The sequence below is a fragment of the Somniosus microcephalus genome, chromosome 14 (assembly GCF_052327205.1).
Source record: "Somniosus microcephalus isolate GS21.2 chromosome 14, FLI_Smic_1.0, whole genome shotgun sequence".
NCBI classification, from domain to species: Eukaryota; Metazoa; Chordata; class Chondrichthyes; order Squaliformes; family Somniosidae; genus Somniosus; species Somniosus microcephalus.
This window is the reverse complement of record NC_141000.1, coordinates 70,975,008-70,994,044: the sequence shown is the minus strand read 5'-3', so window position 1 is coordinate 70,994,044 and position 19,037 is coordinate 70,975,008. Positions and strand designations below refer to the sequence as shown.

Here is a 19,037-nt window from a genome sequence, read left to right as displayed (position 1 = left end):
GGAGAGAATGGGGAAAGAGCTTTGAGGAGGTGGTTAGCCCTGGGGAAAAGGAGTCTTGGGGTTGCCCTTGCCCTCTAGAATGATCTGGGATTAGCAAACAGTTTTGGCTGAGAAGACTGAAGCATGTTAAGGCTTGATATGATCAAGCCAATGATGGATAAAAATTAGGCTGGTTATGCACCAGGTACACTTGATCTTGCACCCCTCTAACTTGAGATAGCAAAGGTGAGGGATGTACCAGAGGGGACAGTATGGATGGGAGACAGTAATCGATTTGTTGGGAGCAAGAGCATCAAAGGCAAGGCAAGAGAACAGGTTAGCAGGTTGAAAATGTTAGTTTCTTAGCGCACAGTAAATGAGTTTATGCGTTCACCAGAACTGTTGCTTTATTTTTCTTTCATAAATAGTAATGTCGTAGTGACAAAGCTCATTAAGAGCTAAGGTGCGTAATGTAAATGCTTGCTATGCTATTGGGTGACTGTTTTATCCTGTACTCCCTTTATTTGCCCACTACAGTTGGCTGTTTCTTTATAGTATACTAACTGATAATGGATTTTATCACTTTATTAAAGTAACAACTCTGACTGTGACAGAAAACAAACCAAAACTGAAAAAACACTTATAAGTTACATAAGTAGAATGTATATAATTAATCTTGGTGTAATTCTGTCCAGGTGGATGCAGCCTCAGTGAGACAAATTGATCGACTTAGAGCTGCCAGTGGGATCATGCAAGAAGAGCTGAGAAACCATAATGGTATTATGTATCCTACTGCACGTGGACTTAGAAATGAAAAGGAACAAGAGGCTGCAGTTGCCATGACCAGCCTGGGATTTCTGGCTGACAGAATGCCTGATTTGAATTATAAATCACATCCACCGGAAACCCTAGAAAATGGCAGTGGTTGCACAAAGCCTCATGAAAGCTTTAGCACACTGTACAAATCACCACCTGGACTACAAAATGCTGCTGGTGCGAGAGGTGAACCATTGGGTTTAGAAGGATCTTCAGCTGGTAAACAAACTCCAGTAAATGGAACTGGTCCTAGTTATTTGCGACTTCCATGGGTTAGCCCATACATGGAGAGCCCAGCACCAGGGATGTATCCTTTTGTGGACTCACCAAGCAAGTACCCAATGAACATGTATAAAACATGCTTGATACCCTCACAGAACTCTTATGGCTTACCACAACACATCTCCTATTCACCTGTCTGTAGTCACAGTGATCGCTTCTTGTACATACCACCTCCACACTATGGCTTGCCTCACATCCCTTCATCTCTTCCTTCTCCGCTAAGGATTACACCAGCTGCAACGTCACCCATAATGTCTTCTATGGTTCATTGTCCTGATAAATGCCTTTCAGGAATAATGACAGGTAACCCTAGACTGCAAGTTGATCCACACATTTTGACACATCAGATATCAAGTAGCAAGAAAACAAGGGTTACAGCTAATGAAAAGTCAAATGCAAGTAGCATTCCTGCAGACCCTGCTTCATTATTGCAATCTCCAAGGCCTTCTTCCCGGCTTCATCTATCCTCACCACAGATTGGAGAGAGCTCTTCTGAATTTCAGAAGCATCTTGCTCGGATATCTGGTCCTTCTCCCTCAATGGCACTTCCTCATGGTTATTTAAGTCTAAGTAGTGAATTTACCTCTCCTGCACGATCAACAAACAGCAAAAATTCAAAACCACCAGAACCTGGTGAAAACTTCCAACAAACAGCAACACATTCACGAAACTCACAGCCTGAACAAAAAGCTACCAAGTCTCCATCACAGCAAGAAAAACAAACACCTACCAAAGACTGCAATGAGAAGCCTCTAGATCTGTCTTCTAAAGTAGGCTGTGGTGAGACATCAAGTGATCAGGTATCAAAGCCTGAGAGTACTGATAAGGTGGTGCCAGTATTAGCACCTGGCAAATGGCGAAACAACTCTTCATTGTCTAGCAGGGAAACACATTCTGAAGGTTTTTCAACTTCAATACACAATGATCTCCCTGTTGAACGACCTGCTATTATCAACAAATTGCACTCAACCTGGGCCATTCCTAGTACCAGTTCTCCTGGAGACCATCAAACCAGTACTATATTGGTGAGCAATAAAACACTAGAGCGTATAATTCCACATCAGAGAAGCTCCTCGTGCCCTAGGATTGGGAGCTCCAATGGTTCTGTAAATCATATTCCAGGTTCAATCTCTGGATTGGGCCGACCTGCCTCTGCTTCACCATCACCAAATGTTAGTACTGAATGGGGTCATGCCGAGAAGGCACAAAGGAATAACTCTTCAAATAAAACATCTGTCATTCACCAAACAGGACAGTCCTCTCCAGTACCCAGTAAGCAGGCCACTAAAGGGACCAAAGGAGGTTGTCAAGATTTTGTGTCACATGCAACTGAAAGTGCCCATTCATCAGGTTCAATATTTCTAACTCCAAGTGAGACATTTCTATCCCCACCTTTACCATATCCAAACAGATATTTCACCTACTCTACACCGGAAGGAATCCCAATTGGCCACCTTCCCTTACCTGATAAAGGACTTGTATTTCCCCATCCTGCCTTATTGCCTAATGGCAATTTATATGCAGGAAACTTGGCACCAAAGCACAGACTTTCTTATAGCAGCTTGCCAACATGCAGAAGTGAATACACCGTGTTTCACAACACCCAGAATTTGATCAACCCTATCGTCTCATCACACACTGTTCAGGAAGAGAAAAGAAGTGAAGGAGCACAGCGGAGATCCAGATCACATGATCGACTTCGACGTAGTGAAGAACCAGTTAACAGAGAGAGACCACCAGAGATTTCACAAAAACTAAATGTAGATCAGCTACATGTTTCAGCTAGAGCTGAACTATCATGCCATAGTCCAAAGAATCATGGCAAAACATTTGCCAAAGATAACGAGGACAAACGCTTAATCTTAGAACACAGTGATCAATGGGGAAAAATTGAAGCAAAAACATCTAAAAAGAGCATCCTGCCAGAAGGCACCAACAAACAATATTCTGCCAAGGAAATACATGAGAAAACAGTTGACTCTGTGGAAGCCATTGCCATAAAAGAGAGTGTTCAAAAAGACAGAGATGTCCATAAGGCAGTAGAGAACTGTAGCTCATCACAGGGCCAGTGTTTACCAAATCAGAACTTAAACAAAGATTTTATTCCAGACTGCCAAAGTAAAGAGAGTACAACAGTTCAGTTGATCGCTGATCTCTCAGAGGACAGTCGTATCATTGACAGTATTGCCACGTCTTCTGGCAATACAAATACTGATAAGGAATTTGGTGCTGAAACTGAGCAGTTTTTGGCTCAATTGAATCACAATGATACCAAAGACAGAACTGATGACTTGGACACAACAGCTGCTAAATTTATGAAGCCGAAGAAATCTAACCTAACAAAACGAATTGCAAACTCAGCTGGGTATGTGGGAGATAAATTTAAGTGTGTCACAACAGAACTATATGCTGACTCTAGCCAGCTTAGTCGAGAACAGCGAGCACTACAGGTGAGTTGTTGACTTGTTTGTCAGTAGCTAATACGATGCTTGTTGTAAATTTTTAAAAAGCCGGTAAGAACTTCTTTAATTTTTAACATTTGATATTCTCAGTGCTTGAGAAAAGTTAACCCTACTGAAACTATATATGATAGTAAGAGGAAAGAGTCTTTTTTGTTGAGATTTCTGCCTTGAATTGTATTAAAGGTAATTGATGCATCCCATACTATGCTGTGGTATAAAGGAATTGTCTTGCTGATTATTCTATCGTAAAAATTTCATGAGCATGCAAGTAATGATGCATAGCAACAATTAAATCTAAATTGTTCTTGGGATATTGGCGACACTGGCAAGGTGGTATTTACTGCTCCTTCCTAATTGTCCTGAGGGCATTAAGGGTCAGCCACATAGTACGGGACTGGAGTCACATGTAGGCCAGACTGGGCAAGACTTGCAGGATTAATGACAAAACTGTAGCTTTCATGGTCATTTTATCCACAAATGACCAAATTTATTGGATTCAATTTCTCAATTTGCCGCGGTGGAATTTGAACTCGAGACCTTCTGGTTGCTAGTCCAGTACCATAACCACTAGACTACCGTACCCATATAATGTTTTGGCTTGTATCAAAATTGTTGCACCTTTGATGCCGGCAGTCTTGTGATATTGCACCATTGAGATCATGTGCCCTTTGTTTCTCATTATCAATGGCCTCCTCATCTGTATAGTCAAATCATCCCAATGCAACATATATTTTCAAGAAAGAAATTAGGGGAAAAAATAACGTGTGTACCACCAAATATTGGATGGTCAGGGAATGAGCTACAGACTTGTACACTATCACGTATTGGCTTTGTCCTTGTATTCATGGTTGTGCTGCTCATTCGAATGAATTTTGGAACTGCATACACATATGTAATTCATCTCCATGGCCACCCTTTATTCTATATTTCTGTAGCATGCTCAAAATGTTAGGCATCGTCTGCTGTTATTGTTCTTGCACTATAGCTTTAAACCAGGAAGTATGCGGAGGTAAAACCAATTAGTGATGTCATGGTCAATAGGCCCGCAAAGATAAGTTTTCCCCCTATGGTAGGTACATTATATATGGGTCCACTAGCTATGGTATGAACAAGGTGAATTCCTCCCACTTCATGCTTCTTTGCTTTTTTCACACATTTGTACTTGGCAATCTATACGTATTTATTGTTTGTAAGGTCTTCAGTAAACATTGCACCTTTACACATATTTTTGATAGGTGAAAAGCCTCTTGATGATTTTCATTCTTGTTGTGAAATATTGGTTTATGTCTGTAAAAATGAATGAAAAAGTTCCCCACTGAGTGATCATTTTAATTGAATAGATGGAAGGATTATCACAAGAGGACAGTATTTTATATCAGCCTGCTGCTTACTGTGAGGTCAGTTCTTAAGATTTTTCTCAGATTGTTTTAAATTAAATGAAAAGAACTGTTAAATGATTTTAGTTAACAAAGTTTGGGCAGTGAGCCAATAGATGTGGACCCCAGGACTAGTGTACAAACTACCTTCCTTGTGTTGTGTTGAAACTCTCAAGCATGTTTCAAGATTATATGCAACAGAAATATACTGAATTTTTTTTAAACATACAACATTCTTCCTTTTTCATGGGGGACACTATAGCTGTTCATTTTATTAAATAGTACATCAGTACAACTTAAGAACACTATTCAGTGTTGTTATCTTTTGCCGCTTTTAGAAAATCTCTTTCAATGAGCATTCAGTACAGGTGTGAAAATGAGACAAATTTGATACTGTTGGTAAAGTGTTAGTAACAGACTATGCTATTATTTAATTAATCTTTTCATTTATGGTTCTAGCGTGCTATGATGCGCTTCTCTGAGCTTGAGATGAAGCAGCGGGATGATAGGGTATCTGAAGACTCATTAGAGGACCACAAATTAAGTGACACTGAGTGGAAAAACTTGACTGGGAAGAAGGAAAAGAAGTCAAAGGAGGATTCAGAAGATGAGATTACTTCAGGAGAAAATTTTGATGAAGGTGAGTGACACCAACAGTAGTAATGTTAGGTTATTTACACATGAAGAGATTGATGATATAATCTCTTGTAATGATTGGTGCACTTGCATTCCAAGTAAGAGTCATTTTCTTATTGATAAATGTTGAACGATAAGGGAGTCGAGGGTTATGGAGAGCGGGCAGGAGTGGAGTTGAGGCCAAGATCAGATCAGCCATGATCTATTGAATGGCGGAGCAGGCTCGAGGGGCCGAATGGCCTACTCCTGCTCCTACATCTTATGTTCTTATGTAAATCATTCATTATCTTGGTAAAATGACTGATATAATGAAAAGTACAGTATGTCTCCAGAGCTGTCTACAAAATGGAAGTATGAAGTGGTTAGAGCTGCTTTTTTTTCGCTGATAGTTATTTTTTTAATTCATTCATGGGATGTAGGCGTCGCTTGCAAGGCCAGTATTTATTGCACATCCCTAATTGCCCTTGAGAAGGTGGTGGTGATCCACCTTCTTGAACCTCTGCAGTCCGTGTGGTGAAGGTACTCCCACAGTGCTGTTAGGTAAGGAGTTCCAGGATTTTGGCCCAGTGACAATGAAAGAACGGCGATACATTTTTAAGTCAGGATGGTGTGTGTATCTGCACTCCTCCAATTCTGGCCTCTTGAGCATCCCCAATTTTAATTGCTCCACCATTGGTGGCCGTGCCTTCAGCTGCCAAGGCCCAAATCCCTGGATTTCCCTCCCTAAATCTCTCTGCCTCTCTTTCCTCCTTTAAGACACTCCTTAAAACCTACCTCATCCACCCTAATATCTCCTTATGTGGCTCTGTGCAAAATTTTGTTTGATAATGCTCCTGTGAAACGCCTTGGGACGTTTTACTACATTAAAGGCGCTATATAATGTTGTTGTTGTTGAGTGACTTGGAGGGGAAATTAGAGGTGGTGGTGTTCCCATGCGCCTACTGCCGTTGTTCTTCGAGGTGGTAGAGGTCGCGGACTTGGGAGGTGCTGTCGAAGAAACCTTGGCGAGTTTCTGTAGTGCATCTTGTAGATGGTACACACTGCAGCCACGGTGCGCCAGTGGTGAAGGGAATGAATCTTTAAAGTGGCAAATGGAGTTCCAATCAAGCGGGCTGATTTGTCCCAGATGGTGTCGAGCTTGTTGAGTGTTTTAGGAGCTGCACTCATCCAGTCAAGTGGAGACTATTCCATCACACTCCTGACTTGTGCCTTGTAGATGGTGGAAAAGCTTTGGGGAGTCAAGCGGGGAGTCACTCGCTGCAGAATACCCAGCCTCTGACCTGCTCTTGTAGCCAATGTATTTATGTGGCTGGCCAATGGTGACTTCCCAGGATGTTGATGGTGGGGTATTCGACAAAGGTAATGCCGTTGAATGTCATGGGGAGGCGGTTAGGCTCTCTTGTTGGAGATGGTTATTGCCTGGCACTTGTGTGGTGCGAATGTTACTTGCCACTTATCAGCCCAAGCCTGAATGTTGTACAGGTCTTGCGGCATGCGGGCATGGACTGCTTCGTTATCTGAGGAGTGCGAATAGAACTGAACACTGTGCAATCATCAGTGAACATCCCCACATTTGACCTTATGATGGGGGGAAGGTCATTGATGACGCAGCTGAAGATGGTTAGGCCTAGGACAGTGCCATGAGGAACTTCTGCAGCAATGTCCTGGGGCTGAGATGATTGGCCTCCAACAACCACAGCCATCTTTCTTTATGCTACGTATGACTCCAGCCAGTGGAGAGTATTCCCCCTGATTCCTATTGACTTCAATTTTACTAGGGCTCCTTGATGCCACACTCAGTCAAATGCTGCCTTGATGTTTAGGGCAGTGACTCTCACCTCACCTCTGGAATTCAGCTCTTTTGTCCATGTTTGAACCAAGACTGTAATGAGGTCTGGAGTCGAGAGGTCCAGGACCACTTGGCTCCAGACCTCATTACAGCCTTGGTCCAAACATGGACAAAAGAGCTGAATTTCAGAGGTGAGGTGAGAGTGACTGCCCTTGATTATTATGTGTAGACATTCAGATTTATAATAGTGTATACCATTTTAGGATCTACGAAACCTTGGACAATAAAGCTTGGTGTTTCTTCATCAATTGAGAAATTTTAAACTTTACTCAAGTGAATAAATAGGAATTTCATAATTGGCATTGAAGTGCTGTGAAATGGACTTTATATCCAGTAGCCTTGATAATCTGAGATTTTTCACATTGTACAGAAGTAAACTAATTTATCGAGCAGCCTATGTGTACTGCGCTTCTTGGAATTTTATCAGGTTTCACATAACATGGTGTGGGATATTTTATTATACAGTCATAAAATATACAGGAGTATTATAATTCAATAAATGAGAATTGACCAGCTTTCAGAAAAAAGTTCTCTCTCAGCAGCAGACATCATTACAACAGTCCACTTTTTAAATTAGCTTTTTGTTTTTAAATAAACACTTCCTGCTATGTAATGTGAAATCACTCGGCAGCCATGCTGTAGGAAAAAAAATCATCAATTTTATAATTGTTTCTTACAAATCTGTTCTAAGACCCCATCAAATGTAGAGTCTTGTCTTTTGTATTCATAATTATCATCACGGGTGCTAATAATTTCCCAGACATATGTTGCATTCTTATCTGTCAACAAGTACTCAGATCACCAACATTGTTGCTTATTTATAAGTACATCTAAAATAATGCTAAATTAAATATATATGTGGCTAAGAAAAATTGTCCTGAAAACTCTTCGTTGCAGCGTACTATTTGGTGATTCTTGAAGCGATTCGCAGCTGCACTGCATCGGTCTGTCTTATTAATGTGACTGCAATTGAGACCGATAACTGCCATAATATTTTGACTGTCAGTTTGAAATTCATTGAATTTATAAATATGAACACAAATAAAGACTTGAGCTTGCCACTATGTACAGTGGTAGCATCAAAAGTAAAGTAAACTGGTGCAAGAAACATTGCCATCCCTAGCATGACAGTCTGAAGCCCCCTCACGCCTCTACTACAGATGAAATAATCTTCGGACTGTTTATCAGCACCTCTTTTCTTAACTATTTTTACCTGGAGGATGAAAAGCATATATGTATATATGCTTATTGACAGGTGCATGCACAGTTTAAAAAAATATTTTTGAATGTAGTTTTGGTACCCCAGATTTAAACAGAGAGAAGAGCCACAACACCAATAAGACTGCTTCAATTGTGGTCAAGGAGCAGAGGGAAGGCTTTCAACAACAAAGCTCAGCAATCATGATTTTTGGCTACCGGTTATGAAATGACACTGTACGATGATAGCGAACAAATGCTTATCTCATTCATCTGAAATGTCTTTAATCTTCTGATTTCAGGGAAACATCTGTGTAAGGTAGCAAATTAAGAAATCTTAGAATAATTGGCACACTTTTATCCCACAGTGTAATTTCAAGGACTCTGTCATTTAGACTGTGCCCTCTTTAAAAATAAAGATGATGGGGTAGAGTTTCCACTTTGGGGGCAATCAGGAAATTGTGCCCAAAATTCCCCTGGTTAGATTACAGTTCAAGTTTCTGATTAAAATTAATTTGCCTAATCACAAACTTAAAATCTTCCATGAACTAGTGCAATCGGACAGTGTAACAGAACCTAATCATTTTTTTTTCTTTCCATTAAAAAGTATTCATTGATGTATTTAAGAGGAGTAACCCGGTGCAGTTTTATTAATACAGCTGAAAATGGGTTTATCACAAAAAATAATCATTTTTAATAAGTGTCTAATCTTCCTCCTGGGAGTATCCCAATTTAAAATCACTGAAAATAACTTAAAAAACTATGCTGAACCATTTAATAAATTCATTGGTGTAAACATTTTATTCGTAAATTAAATAGTTTGTGGTATGAAAAAACTTTTAAAACATGCCTGTGCGACTAAATAAAAAGCGCAATTTCCCTAACCAGCGCAATCTTGCAATTTCCACCTGGGGACATGGCCAGTTTTGTCAGCAGGGCCTGATCCGGACGAATTGAATCTTAAACCAGCGTAAAAGACCGCGTAAAACACAAATGTAAATGGTTTTGGCCGTACGTTTAAAATTCCCCGATCTTTCTTTTGCACCGGTTCGGCTGATTTGGTTGGATCGCGCTGATAGTAGTGTAAATGAGCAGAAACTCCACCCTGATATGTGAAATATGTATGATTTCTGAGACTACAGAATTATGAATTAGTATATTCACCATAGCTATATTTTCTAGACCACTTAGCCAAGACCACCAGCCTCTCTAATCCCCATGTATTCAGTGAGTCCTATGGTTATCAGTTAGTATTTCAGTGACCCTGAAAAGGGAAAGCTAGCTAGTCTCCGTGATCAGTTCAACCAATAGGTTTTCTCTCCACAAGGTCATTAATGTTCCTGAATTAGTGGTTGACACTTCAGTGCCCTGTTAGTCTACTTGCTCGTCTGCCAGTCACCTGACAATGAAAGACCAGTAATGAAACTGCCTGGTTGCTGTGGTGAATTGAAACTATTACCATGACAACAATGCTATGGAGTGTTTCCATGGTACACCGCATGGTGATAAATTACGGGATGTGCCATGAGTCATATGATCCTTGTTAGCTGTGATCAAGTGATTTAAGCAACCACAAAATATCCACTGTTATACAAGTGATTGTCATGTGTTGGTCAGAAATCTTAAGCACTACTGATAACACCCTAATCCTAGTAACAGCAACACCAGCAAGTTAAAGTTAGATTTAAGTTGTAAGAAGTTTTCTTTTTCCAAAGGCACTGACGTATGGTAGAGTACTGTTTCAGTGGTGCTGGCAGTCCTTGCCGAAGTGTCTGTTCTTCATGTATGAGCCTAAGTAGTGAGTGTTGACAGATTATATTAGGCCACAGCTGGGCATCATAGATGAGCTTCCACCAGTCCTCAGCACACACCTGTATTTTCCAGCAATCCTAGCTTAGGGACAAAGAGAGCAGTTATAGTGTGGCCCAACTCTGATTAGCTAACTCAATACAGACCAGGAATCAAACCGTGGTCCTTCCTAGTTTGTGTAGCTCACTAGCACAGTAAGGTGTGCTAGTGAATGGAAGAAAAATAAGTTAAGATGCTCACTCCAGAACACTATCCAGTGAATCCTGCTGTAAAGTCTTAGTGTGGATTTTAGGTGCGAACAGGAACACGAAAATAGAATTTGAACCATGACACTTGAAATTGCTGTTGGTGATTTTAGCAGATGAGTGTTTAATACGTTTCTCCATTCACTACTTTAATGCAAGCATTAACTCATTTATTTTAAATAGGTTAATGCTTCTGCTAAAGTAGTAAACCAGAAATGTGCATCAAGCATTCATCCTTTAATAACATAAGCAGTAATTTCTAAGTTTATATTTGTCCATCTCATTTGTGGCTTTAGTTATTAGATTATCACTGAATACCATTACAGTACTGAATTATAATTGTATTTGATAAACCAACTGTTTGACCAACCAAAAGCTTTATTTTTAAATTTTTTTCCTTTTAAATAGCCTTCCAAAAAAAACAAAAGAATGGATTCCGAGATTTTATTCCACTTCTTCTAAAAGTGCGAACACGAAACCAGTCTGGTATGTACACATTTTGCTGTTGCAGAGAAAGGTTCAAGGAATATTAAGTGGGTCTTCATACACTTTAATCCCAATAATTAATAGCATTATTAATTTAGCAAAAAAGAAGTCCTGCTTGGACCAGAACTTTTTTGTAATTCTGTGCTTAAATCCTGAACTAAATATTCCAGGGTACTTGACATTTCAAGAAGGCAGACAAAATGGAAAAGGAAAGGGATAGCTCTGGTTGAAATAAGGACAGTAGTGAGGAAGGATCTTGGCTTGGAAGGCCAGGAAGTCAAATCAGTATGGGTGGAGATAAGAAATAACAAGGGGCAGAAAACACTGGTGGGATTAGTTTACAGGCCCCCTAATAGTAGCTACACTGTAGGACAGAGTATTAATCAAGAAATAAGAGAAGCTTGTAACAAAGGTAATACAATAATTGTGGGGGACTTCAATCTTCTTATAAATTGGACAAATCAAATTGGCAAAAGTAGTTTGGAGGACGAGTTTATGGAATGCATTTGAGACAGTTTCCTAGAACAACATGTCGTGGAACCAACCAGGGAAGATGTTATTTTAGATCTTGTCTTGTGTAATGAGACAGGGTTAATCAGTAATCTCATAGTAAGGATCCTCTGGGGAAGAGTGATCATAATATGATAGAATTTCACGTTGAATTCGAGAGTTCCGCTGGAAGATATCAGTAGTTGTCATTCCCCCTTGGCTTGCAGCATGACCGGGAGTTGGAGCAGAGGCAGCAAAGAAGAAGACAAGCTGCTCACAGAGGAGGAGGTGAGGAGGGGGAGAAGGGCTCTCAGCAGGAGGCCTTACCCACCTAGGGTCTTCCGAGAGCAACTCTCTCACTTCAGCCTGAGCCAAGAGCAGCGTGTGAGGCGTCTGCGCTTTACGAAGGAAGTGCTCACAGAACTCTGTCAATGTTCCCTTTTAAGCTGCATGGCCACACAGCGCTCCAGGAACCCGTGAAACCAGCTTTTCAATGCAAAAGCTGCGCATGCGTGGTATTTTAAACGGCCCACGCAGCCCTTAAAGGGGCTGTGCTGCACCAAGAAAAATTACGGGGAAAATTGAACTCTGCCACCTCTTGCAACCAGACCTGCAGCCTCACACCAGGGCAAGGACAGTGCTGCCAGTGGCTGTGAAGGTGACCGTGGTCATTAATTTCTTCGCCTCAGGATCCTTCCAAGCTGGAGCAGACGACTTCTGTAACGTCACCCAGTTTGCCGTCCACTGCTGCATAAGAGAGGTGACGGACGCTCTTTATGCCAGGAGAGGGGACCTAATTGTCTTCTCTCTGACCAGAGAGAAGCAGGCGGAGTGTGCTCGTGGCTTTGCCAGGATAGCGGACTTCCCCGTGGTGCAGGGCGCCATCGACTGCACGCATGTGGCTTTGTGGGCACCGCATCTAAATGCTGAGATGTACTGCAACCACAAAGCTTACCACTCACTGAATGTGCAGTTGGTGTGCGACCATGATGGTGAATGCCCGTATCCTGGCAGCAGTCAGGATGCTTTTATTCTGTGGCAGTCCCCTGTTCCCTCAGTCTTTGAGCCACCACAACAAACCAGAGGGTGGCTACTGGGCGACAAGGGCTATCTACTGACCACCTGGCTTGTGACTCCACTGCGCAACACACACATGTGGGCAGCATGCATACAACGAAAGCCACGCTGCCTCACGGAATCTGACAGCAGACCATTAGATTCCTTAAACAATGCTTCTGCTGCCTGGATCGCTCTGGAGGAGCCCTGCAGTACTCACCAGAGCACGTCTCACGATTCATCGTGGTCTGCTGCATGCTCCACAACCTCGCCATCATGAAGGCACAGCCCTTGCCACCAGGTATACGTGACAGCTGAGGAGGGGGGGCAGAGGCGGAGGAGGAGGAAGCGGAAGGGAGGAGGCAACTTGGACAGTCCCTTTCTGTCCAGGCTTCCCGTGATCGACTCATCCGACTGCGGTACCAGTGAACACAATCCCAATTCCTCATTCACCAATAGTCCCACACCTCACCTTCCATCTGTTGCTGACCATCACAGCGTCCTCTTGGCCACAATGCTGAAATAAAAGCCACCACAAAAGAAACATTCCAATCCAACTTTATACATCAATCCATCCAATATTACATAATGTCAACTAACCACCCATGTGCATTCCCTTAGTGTCTGTCTTCAGTGTGCCTTTACCTATCCTTGTGCTTCTACGAAGTGCTATCCCAGTGGTTGCAGCATGGTGGAAGGCTGCTGACTTTCAGTGGGGGTGACTGCAGATGGCCTTGCAGGATGACCTCGAGCAGCTGTGGGCCTGGAAGGCCCGACTGCGGACTGCACCACCTCGGCATAGGCGGCAGTAGTCTGGGCTGGTTGGCTGGATGATGGGCAACAGCTAGGGCACTGTGGAGTGGCAGTGGTGGGAGGATGAATGCTGTCATCCTGAGAGCACAGCAAGTTCGTGCTCCATTGAGCCACTGCCACTTCTCTGGGACGGTGCCTCAACGTTCCTAGTAACACTGAGGACAGATTGCTGGACTGCTGTGACATCCTGCAAGTCGCTTTCCACACTTGTAAACCCAGCCATGATGGCTGCAGTCTGAGCTTGCATGACAGAAGTCTGAGCTTCCACTACAGCACTCCGAGGTTGGGTGGCTTCTGCTTGTGCTACAATGGAAGCTGAGACATCAGCCATCAGACGCTGCATCATGATTGTATCCGCAAATGGTCTAATGGAGTTGCCCATCACTTTCATGCTGGAAATCATGGGCTCCAAGTTCTGCGCAAAGCCCTGTGCAAGGTTGGTGCCGAAGTCCTCTATGCTCATTGCACTCAAGCTTTCTGGCAGGCCTGCCAATGCACCAAGAATTTCATTATGCATACCCATCAGCATTCTTCAGCAGGCTGCCCCATCGAAGTCCTCATCTGAGTCCACTGCAGCAGAACACGTGTGCGACCTCGCCCTCTGGAGAGCTGGCACCTGCACTACCCTTTCCCCTTGCCCTGGCTGCAGGCCACTCATGCCCCGTGTCTCACCATGTGTTGATCCCGCCTCTAACATATCTTCTAATCGACGTGGAGTGTCAGTACCTGAGCTGGTAGCTGCGGGTGTGAAATCAAGTGACGGTGCTGTTTCTTCATCACCAGTGCCTTGGTGTTCTTCGATTTTGTGCTCCTCTCTCCATGCTTGGCCAGGTGCCAGTTCTTAGGTCTCTGAAATGAGAAAGGCAGGAGGGTAGGGTTATGGTGAGGGGAGTGGGGGGAAAGCAAGAGGTACATGCTTACACCATATGCAGCTTGTAAATCAGAAGAGATTGTGGGATGAGGGGGAAGTGAGAAGGAGGATTACATATGAGGATACCGGCATCTTGTATTCTTTCAGCTCCACTGCTGGCCTCGGGCTCAGCGATGGCCCTCCCAATAATAGCCAGCACGGCGTCTCCTCCATGTGGGTCAGGCTATACAGGGGCAAAATAATTTCTAGGCCAATATTTTTTTAAATGATGAGAAACTATTAAATGTTGGTGTTCAGAGGGATTTGGGTGTCCTTGTACAGGAAACACAGAAAGTTAACATGCAGTTACAGCAAGCAATTAGGAAGACAAATAGTATGTTGGCCTTTATTGCAAGGGGGTTGGCGTACAAGTGTAAGGAAGTCTTGCTATAATTGTACAGGGCTTTGGTGAGACCACACCTGGAGTACTGTGCACAGTTTTGGTCTCCTTATCTAAGGAAGGAGGGTGTGAAACAAAGGTTCACTAGATTGATTCCTGGGATGAGAGGGATGTCCTATGAGGAGGGATTGAGTAGAATGGGCCTATACTCTCTGGAGTTTAGAAGAATGAGAGGTGATCTCATTGAAACATATAAGATTCTGAGGGGGATTGACAGCGTAGATGTTGAGCGGTTGTTGCCCTTGGTTGGAGAGTCTAGAACTAGGGGGCATAGTCTCCGCATAAGGGGTCGGCCTTTTAGGACTGAGATGGGGAGAAATTTCTTCACTGAGGGTTGTGAATCTTTGGAATTCTCTACCACAGAGGGCTGTGGATGCTCATTTGATGTGTATATTCAAGGCTGAGATCGCTAGATTTTTGGACTCTTAAGGGAATCGTGGGATATGGGGATAGTGTGGGAAGGTGGAGTTGAGGTTGGAGATCAGCCATGATCTTATTGAATGGCGGAGCAGGCTCAAAGGGCCGTATGGCCTACGCCTGCTTCTATTTCTTATGCTCTTATGAATGTGTTTATATGGGCTCAAGTAGGAAGTAATGCTTTTAATTTCCATAATGTACAACTTTATGGAGTGTAGGTGAGGGTCAGCACCTTGCTGCAGTTATATAACAATTCATTTCTGAAGCAATGTTCAGTTCAGTTAAGGGAAATTTTTTAAGTTATGAAAGGTATGTACTGAAATAAAATTTAATCAATTAGAATAATTGTTGGGGTGAAGTCTTTTTGCCTGCTAATGATGAAGAACAAACAAATCATTTGCACTACTTGTGAACTGTGAATTAAAAACAGATGACTTGTACTTACTGATTACAATTATATTCCTAGGAATATTGCTTCTATGTTTTAAAAATGGGAGCCATCCGCACTTATCAACAAAATGGCTCAAATAGCTTGAAAGCAAGAACCTTGGAAGATGAAATTTTTTACTGATTTATTGGAAATAATTTCAGAATTATTAATGAAACTACAGCTGTTGATTTAAGATAGAATTGAAATTCAAACTGGAAACATACAAATGTATGATCTACATCTAACTATTATTGCTCTGGAAGATATGCACCTATACTCCATAAAGTTGTACATTATGGAAATTAAAAACATTACTTCGTACTTGAGCCCGTATGAACACATTTATAACGAGGACTAAACAAAGCAAGGCCCCTTTCCAAATATATCGGAAAACATTATTCTTTCGTTTTGAAGAAATTGTTCATTGTAAAAATCTGTGACCTGCTCATAGTAAATAGAATTGTAGAAATGTCAGCAAGGGAGAAACCTGGCCGCAATGCCTGTGCCACTGATGCTGCTAGCTAAACACTGGAGCTATCTACTCTAATCCCGTCTCGCTGCTCTTTCCCTCTACCCTTTGATATTTTTCTTCAAATGTTTATCTAATTCCACTTTAAATGTCACGATTAACTCAGTTTCAGTAGTCTCTTGCAATATTGCTGTGATTATTCTAATAACCCTTTGTGTGAAAAAATGTTTCTAACCTCCCTTTTATGAAAGAAAAAGAATGCTTCTAGTACTAATCCTAAATTTATGCCACTTGTTACCAGTTCACTGACTAGTGAAAATAATGTTTCACTAATTACCTCTCAAAGTTATTTAAAATTTTAAGCATCTCTTAACCTTCTCTGTTGTAGTTAATACAATCCTGTTTTTTTCCAATCTCTTATAACTATATTCTCTTATTCCTGGAATTAGTATAGTAGATCTATTTGCACCTTTTCTGTACTTCCAATAGCTTTTCTATAATGGGGACCTCAAAACTGCACACAGTACTCCATCTGTGACAAGTTGCTCTGTGTCCTTGGTGTCGACCTACTTTTTTCTTCCACCAGACTCCTGGGCCGCTGGAGCCTGCTCCACTTTGCCAGTTTTTCATACTTCCCATTCTACTTACTAATACCTCATGAGCTCTTCTCAGACTCTGTGTCTTATACATGTCTTTTATTTATTTTATTTCTCTCATTTTGCCTTCTTTTGTCTCTTGTGCATATCACTTCTGCTCTTTAGCCATTTTCTAATCTCCACCATAGCACTGTCTTTTCCTGTGTGTGTGGTTTTGTCTGTTTTTTCACTTCCCCCTTTCCCTTATTCTATTCCTTCTTATATGCTGTCCATCTGTAATATCTTTCAGTTCTGAGGAAAGGTTTTATACCCGAAACCTCAACTGTCTCGTGTTTTCTTGACAGATGTTACCTGACCTGTTGAGTATCTCGAGCGTTTTCTGTTTTTGTGGCCTAAACAATGTCTTGTACAGATTAATCATCAGGGCCTTGCTTTTCCATTGAATACCCATAGAAAGAATTAATCACATTTACTCTTAAGAATTTTTCTATGTGGAATCCTATTTTCAAAGATCCAGCTTTATGCAGTCCTAGCTCTCTCTTTCTTTCCACACTAATGGTAGAAAATTGGAAATACAACTCTCTATTCCTTCATCCAAGTCATTTTGATATACTGATCACTCGGGCAATTCCACTGCACGAACACCCGGACTGAACAGAGGTGTTCCGCATGACCCCAAGCTTCCGGTCGACTGTTATTTTAATTCTCCGCTCCGCTCCACTCCACTCCCTGCTATTCCCGTTTATACCTCTTTTAGATCCATCTTTTGTTTCTTTACTTGTCCCATTACCATCTCTTTTTTCTTTGTACAGTATAAACATCCCTTTTGTCATTTAATCACTCCTGCCTTCCACCCTAGCGTTCCCTTTTGTTCTTTCCTCCCCTTCCTCTTCCCCTGCCCCTGCACTTGCTTAAAACACGTTACACCTCTAACTTTTTCCTGTTCTGATGAAAGGTCGTCGACCTGAAATGTTAACAGTTTCTCTCTCCACACATGCTGCCTGATCGGCGAGTATTTCCAGCATTTTCTGTTTTTATTAAAGATCCCATTGCCTGGAATAATTAGCTCCCAATTATACCCATCTTGTTAACCGTGGCTAACAAGGGAAATTAGGGATAACATAAGATCCAAAGAGAGGACATATAAATTGGCCAAAAAAAGCAGCAAACCTGAGGATTGGGAGCAGTTTAGGATTCAGCAAAGGAGGACAAAGGGATTAATTAAGAGGGGGAAAATAGATTATGAAAGTAAGCTTGCATTGAACATAAAAACTGACTGTAAAAGCTTTTATAGATATGTGAAGAGAAAAAGATTGGTGAAGTCAAGCGTAGGTCCCTTGCAGTCAGAGTCAGGGGAATTTATAATGGGGAACAAAGAAATGGCAGACCAATTTTAAATATATATTTTGGTTCTGTCTTCACAAAGGAGGACACAAATAACCTCCCAGAGATGTCGGGGAACATAGGGACTAATGAGAGGGAGGAACTGAAAGAAATCAGTATTTGTAGGGAAATGGTGTTAGGGAAATTGACGGGATTGAAGGCCGATAAATCCCCAGGGCCTGATAATCTACATCCTAGGGTACTTAAGGAAGTGGCCCTGGAGATAGTAGATGCATTGCTGGTCATCTTCCAGAACGCGATAGACTCTGGAACAGTACCCATGGATTGGAGGGTAGCTAATGTTACCCCACTATTCAAAAAAGGTGGTAGAGAAAAAGCGGGGAATTATAGACCGGTAAGCCTCACATCGGTAGTGGGGAAAATGCTAGAGTCCATTATAAAAGATGTAATAGCAGAGCACTTGGAAAGCAGTGACAGGATCGGACAAAGTCAACATGGATTTACAAAAGGTAAATCGTGCTTGACTAATCTACTGGAATTTTTTGAGGATGTAACTGGTAAAATAGATAAGGGAGAACCAGTGGATGTGGTGTATTTGGACTTTCAGAAGGTTTTTGATAAGGTCCCGCATAAGAGATTAGCGTGCAATATTAAGGCACATGGGATTGGGGGCAAGGTATTGACTTGGATAGAGAACTGGTTGACAGATAGAAAGCAAAGAGTTGGAATAAACGGGTCATTTTCCGAGTGGCAGGCAGTGACTAGTGGGGTACCGCAAGGATCGGTCCTAGGACCCCAGCTGTTCACAATGTATATTAATGATCTGGACGAGGGAACTGGATGTAATATCTCCAAATTTGCAGACGACACAAAGCTGGGTGGGAGGGTATGCCGTGAGGAGGATGTCGTGAAACTCCAGTACGATTTGGACAGGTTGGGTGATTGAGCAGAAACATGGCAAATGCACTATAATGTG

General features: G+C 42.0%; 1 protein-coding gene across 5 annotated transcripts in view; it reads left to right on the top strand.

Moving 5' to 3' along the window:
• Positions 1-19,037, top strand: part of bcor (BCL6 corepressor) — a 237,208-nt gene that overhangs the window by 158,058 nt on the left and 60,113 nt on the right. For 4 of the 5 annotated variants that reach the window (XM_086006640.1, XM_086006642.1, XM_086006637.1 and 1 more), the window contains exons 4-7: positions 675-3,527; positions 4,880-4,936; positions 5,375-5,555; positions 11,060-11,137. In XM_086006640.1, the coding sequence (XP_085862766.1) occupies positions 675-3,527; positions 4,880-4,936; positions 5,375-5,555; positions 11,060-11,137 (3,169 nt within the window). The remainder of the gene's footprint in view (positions 1-674; positions 3,528-4,879; positions 4,937-5,374; positions 5,556-11,059; positions 11,138-19,037) is intronic. The other variant, XM_086006638.1, reaches the window with a different exon arrangement.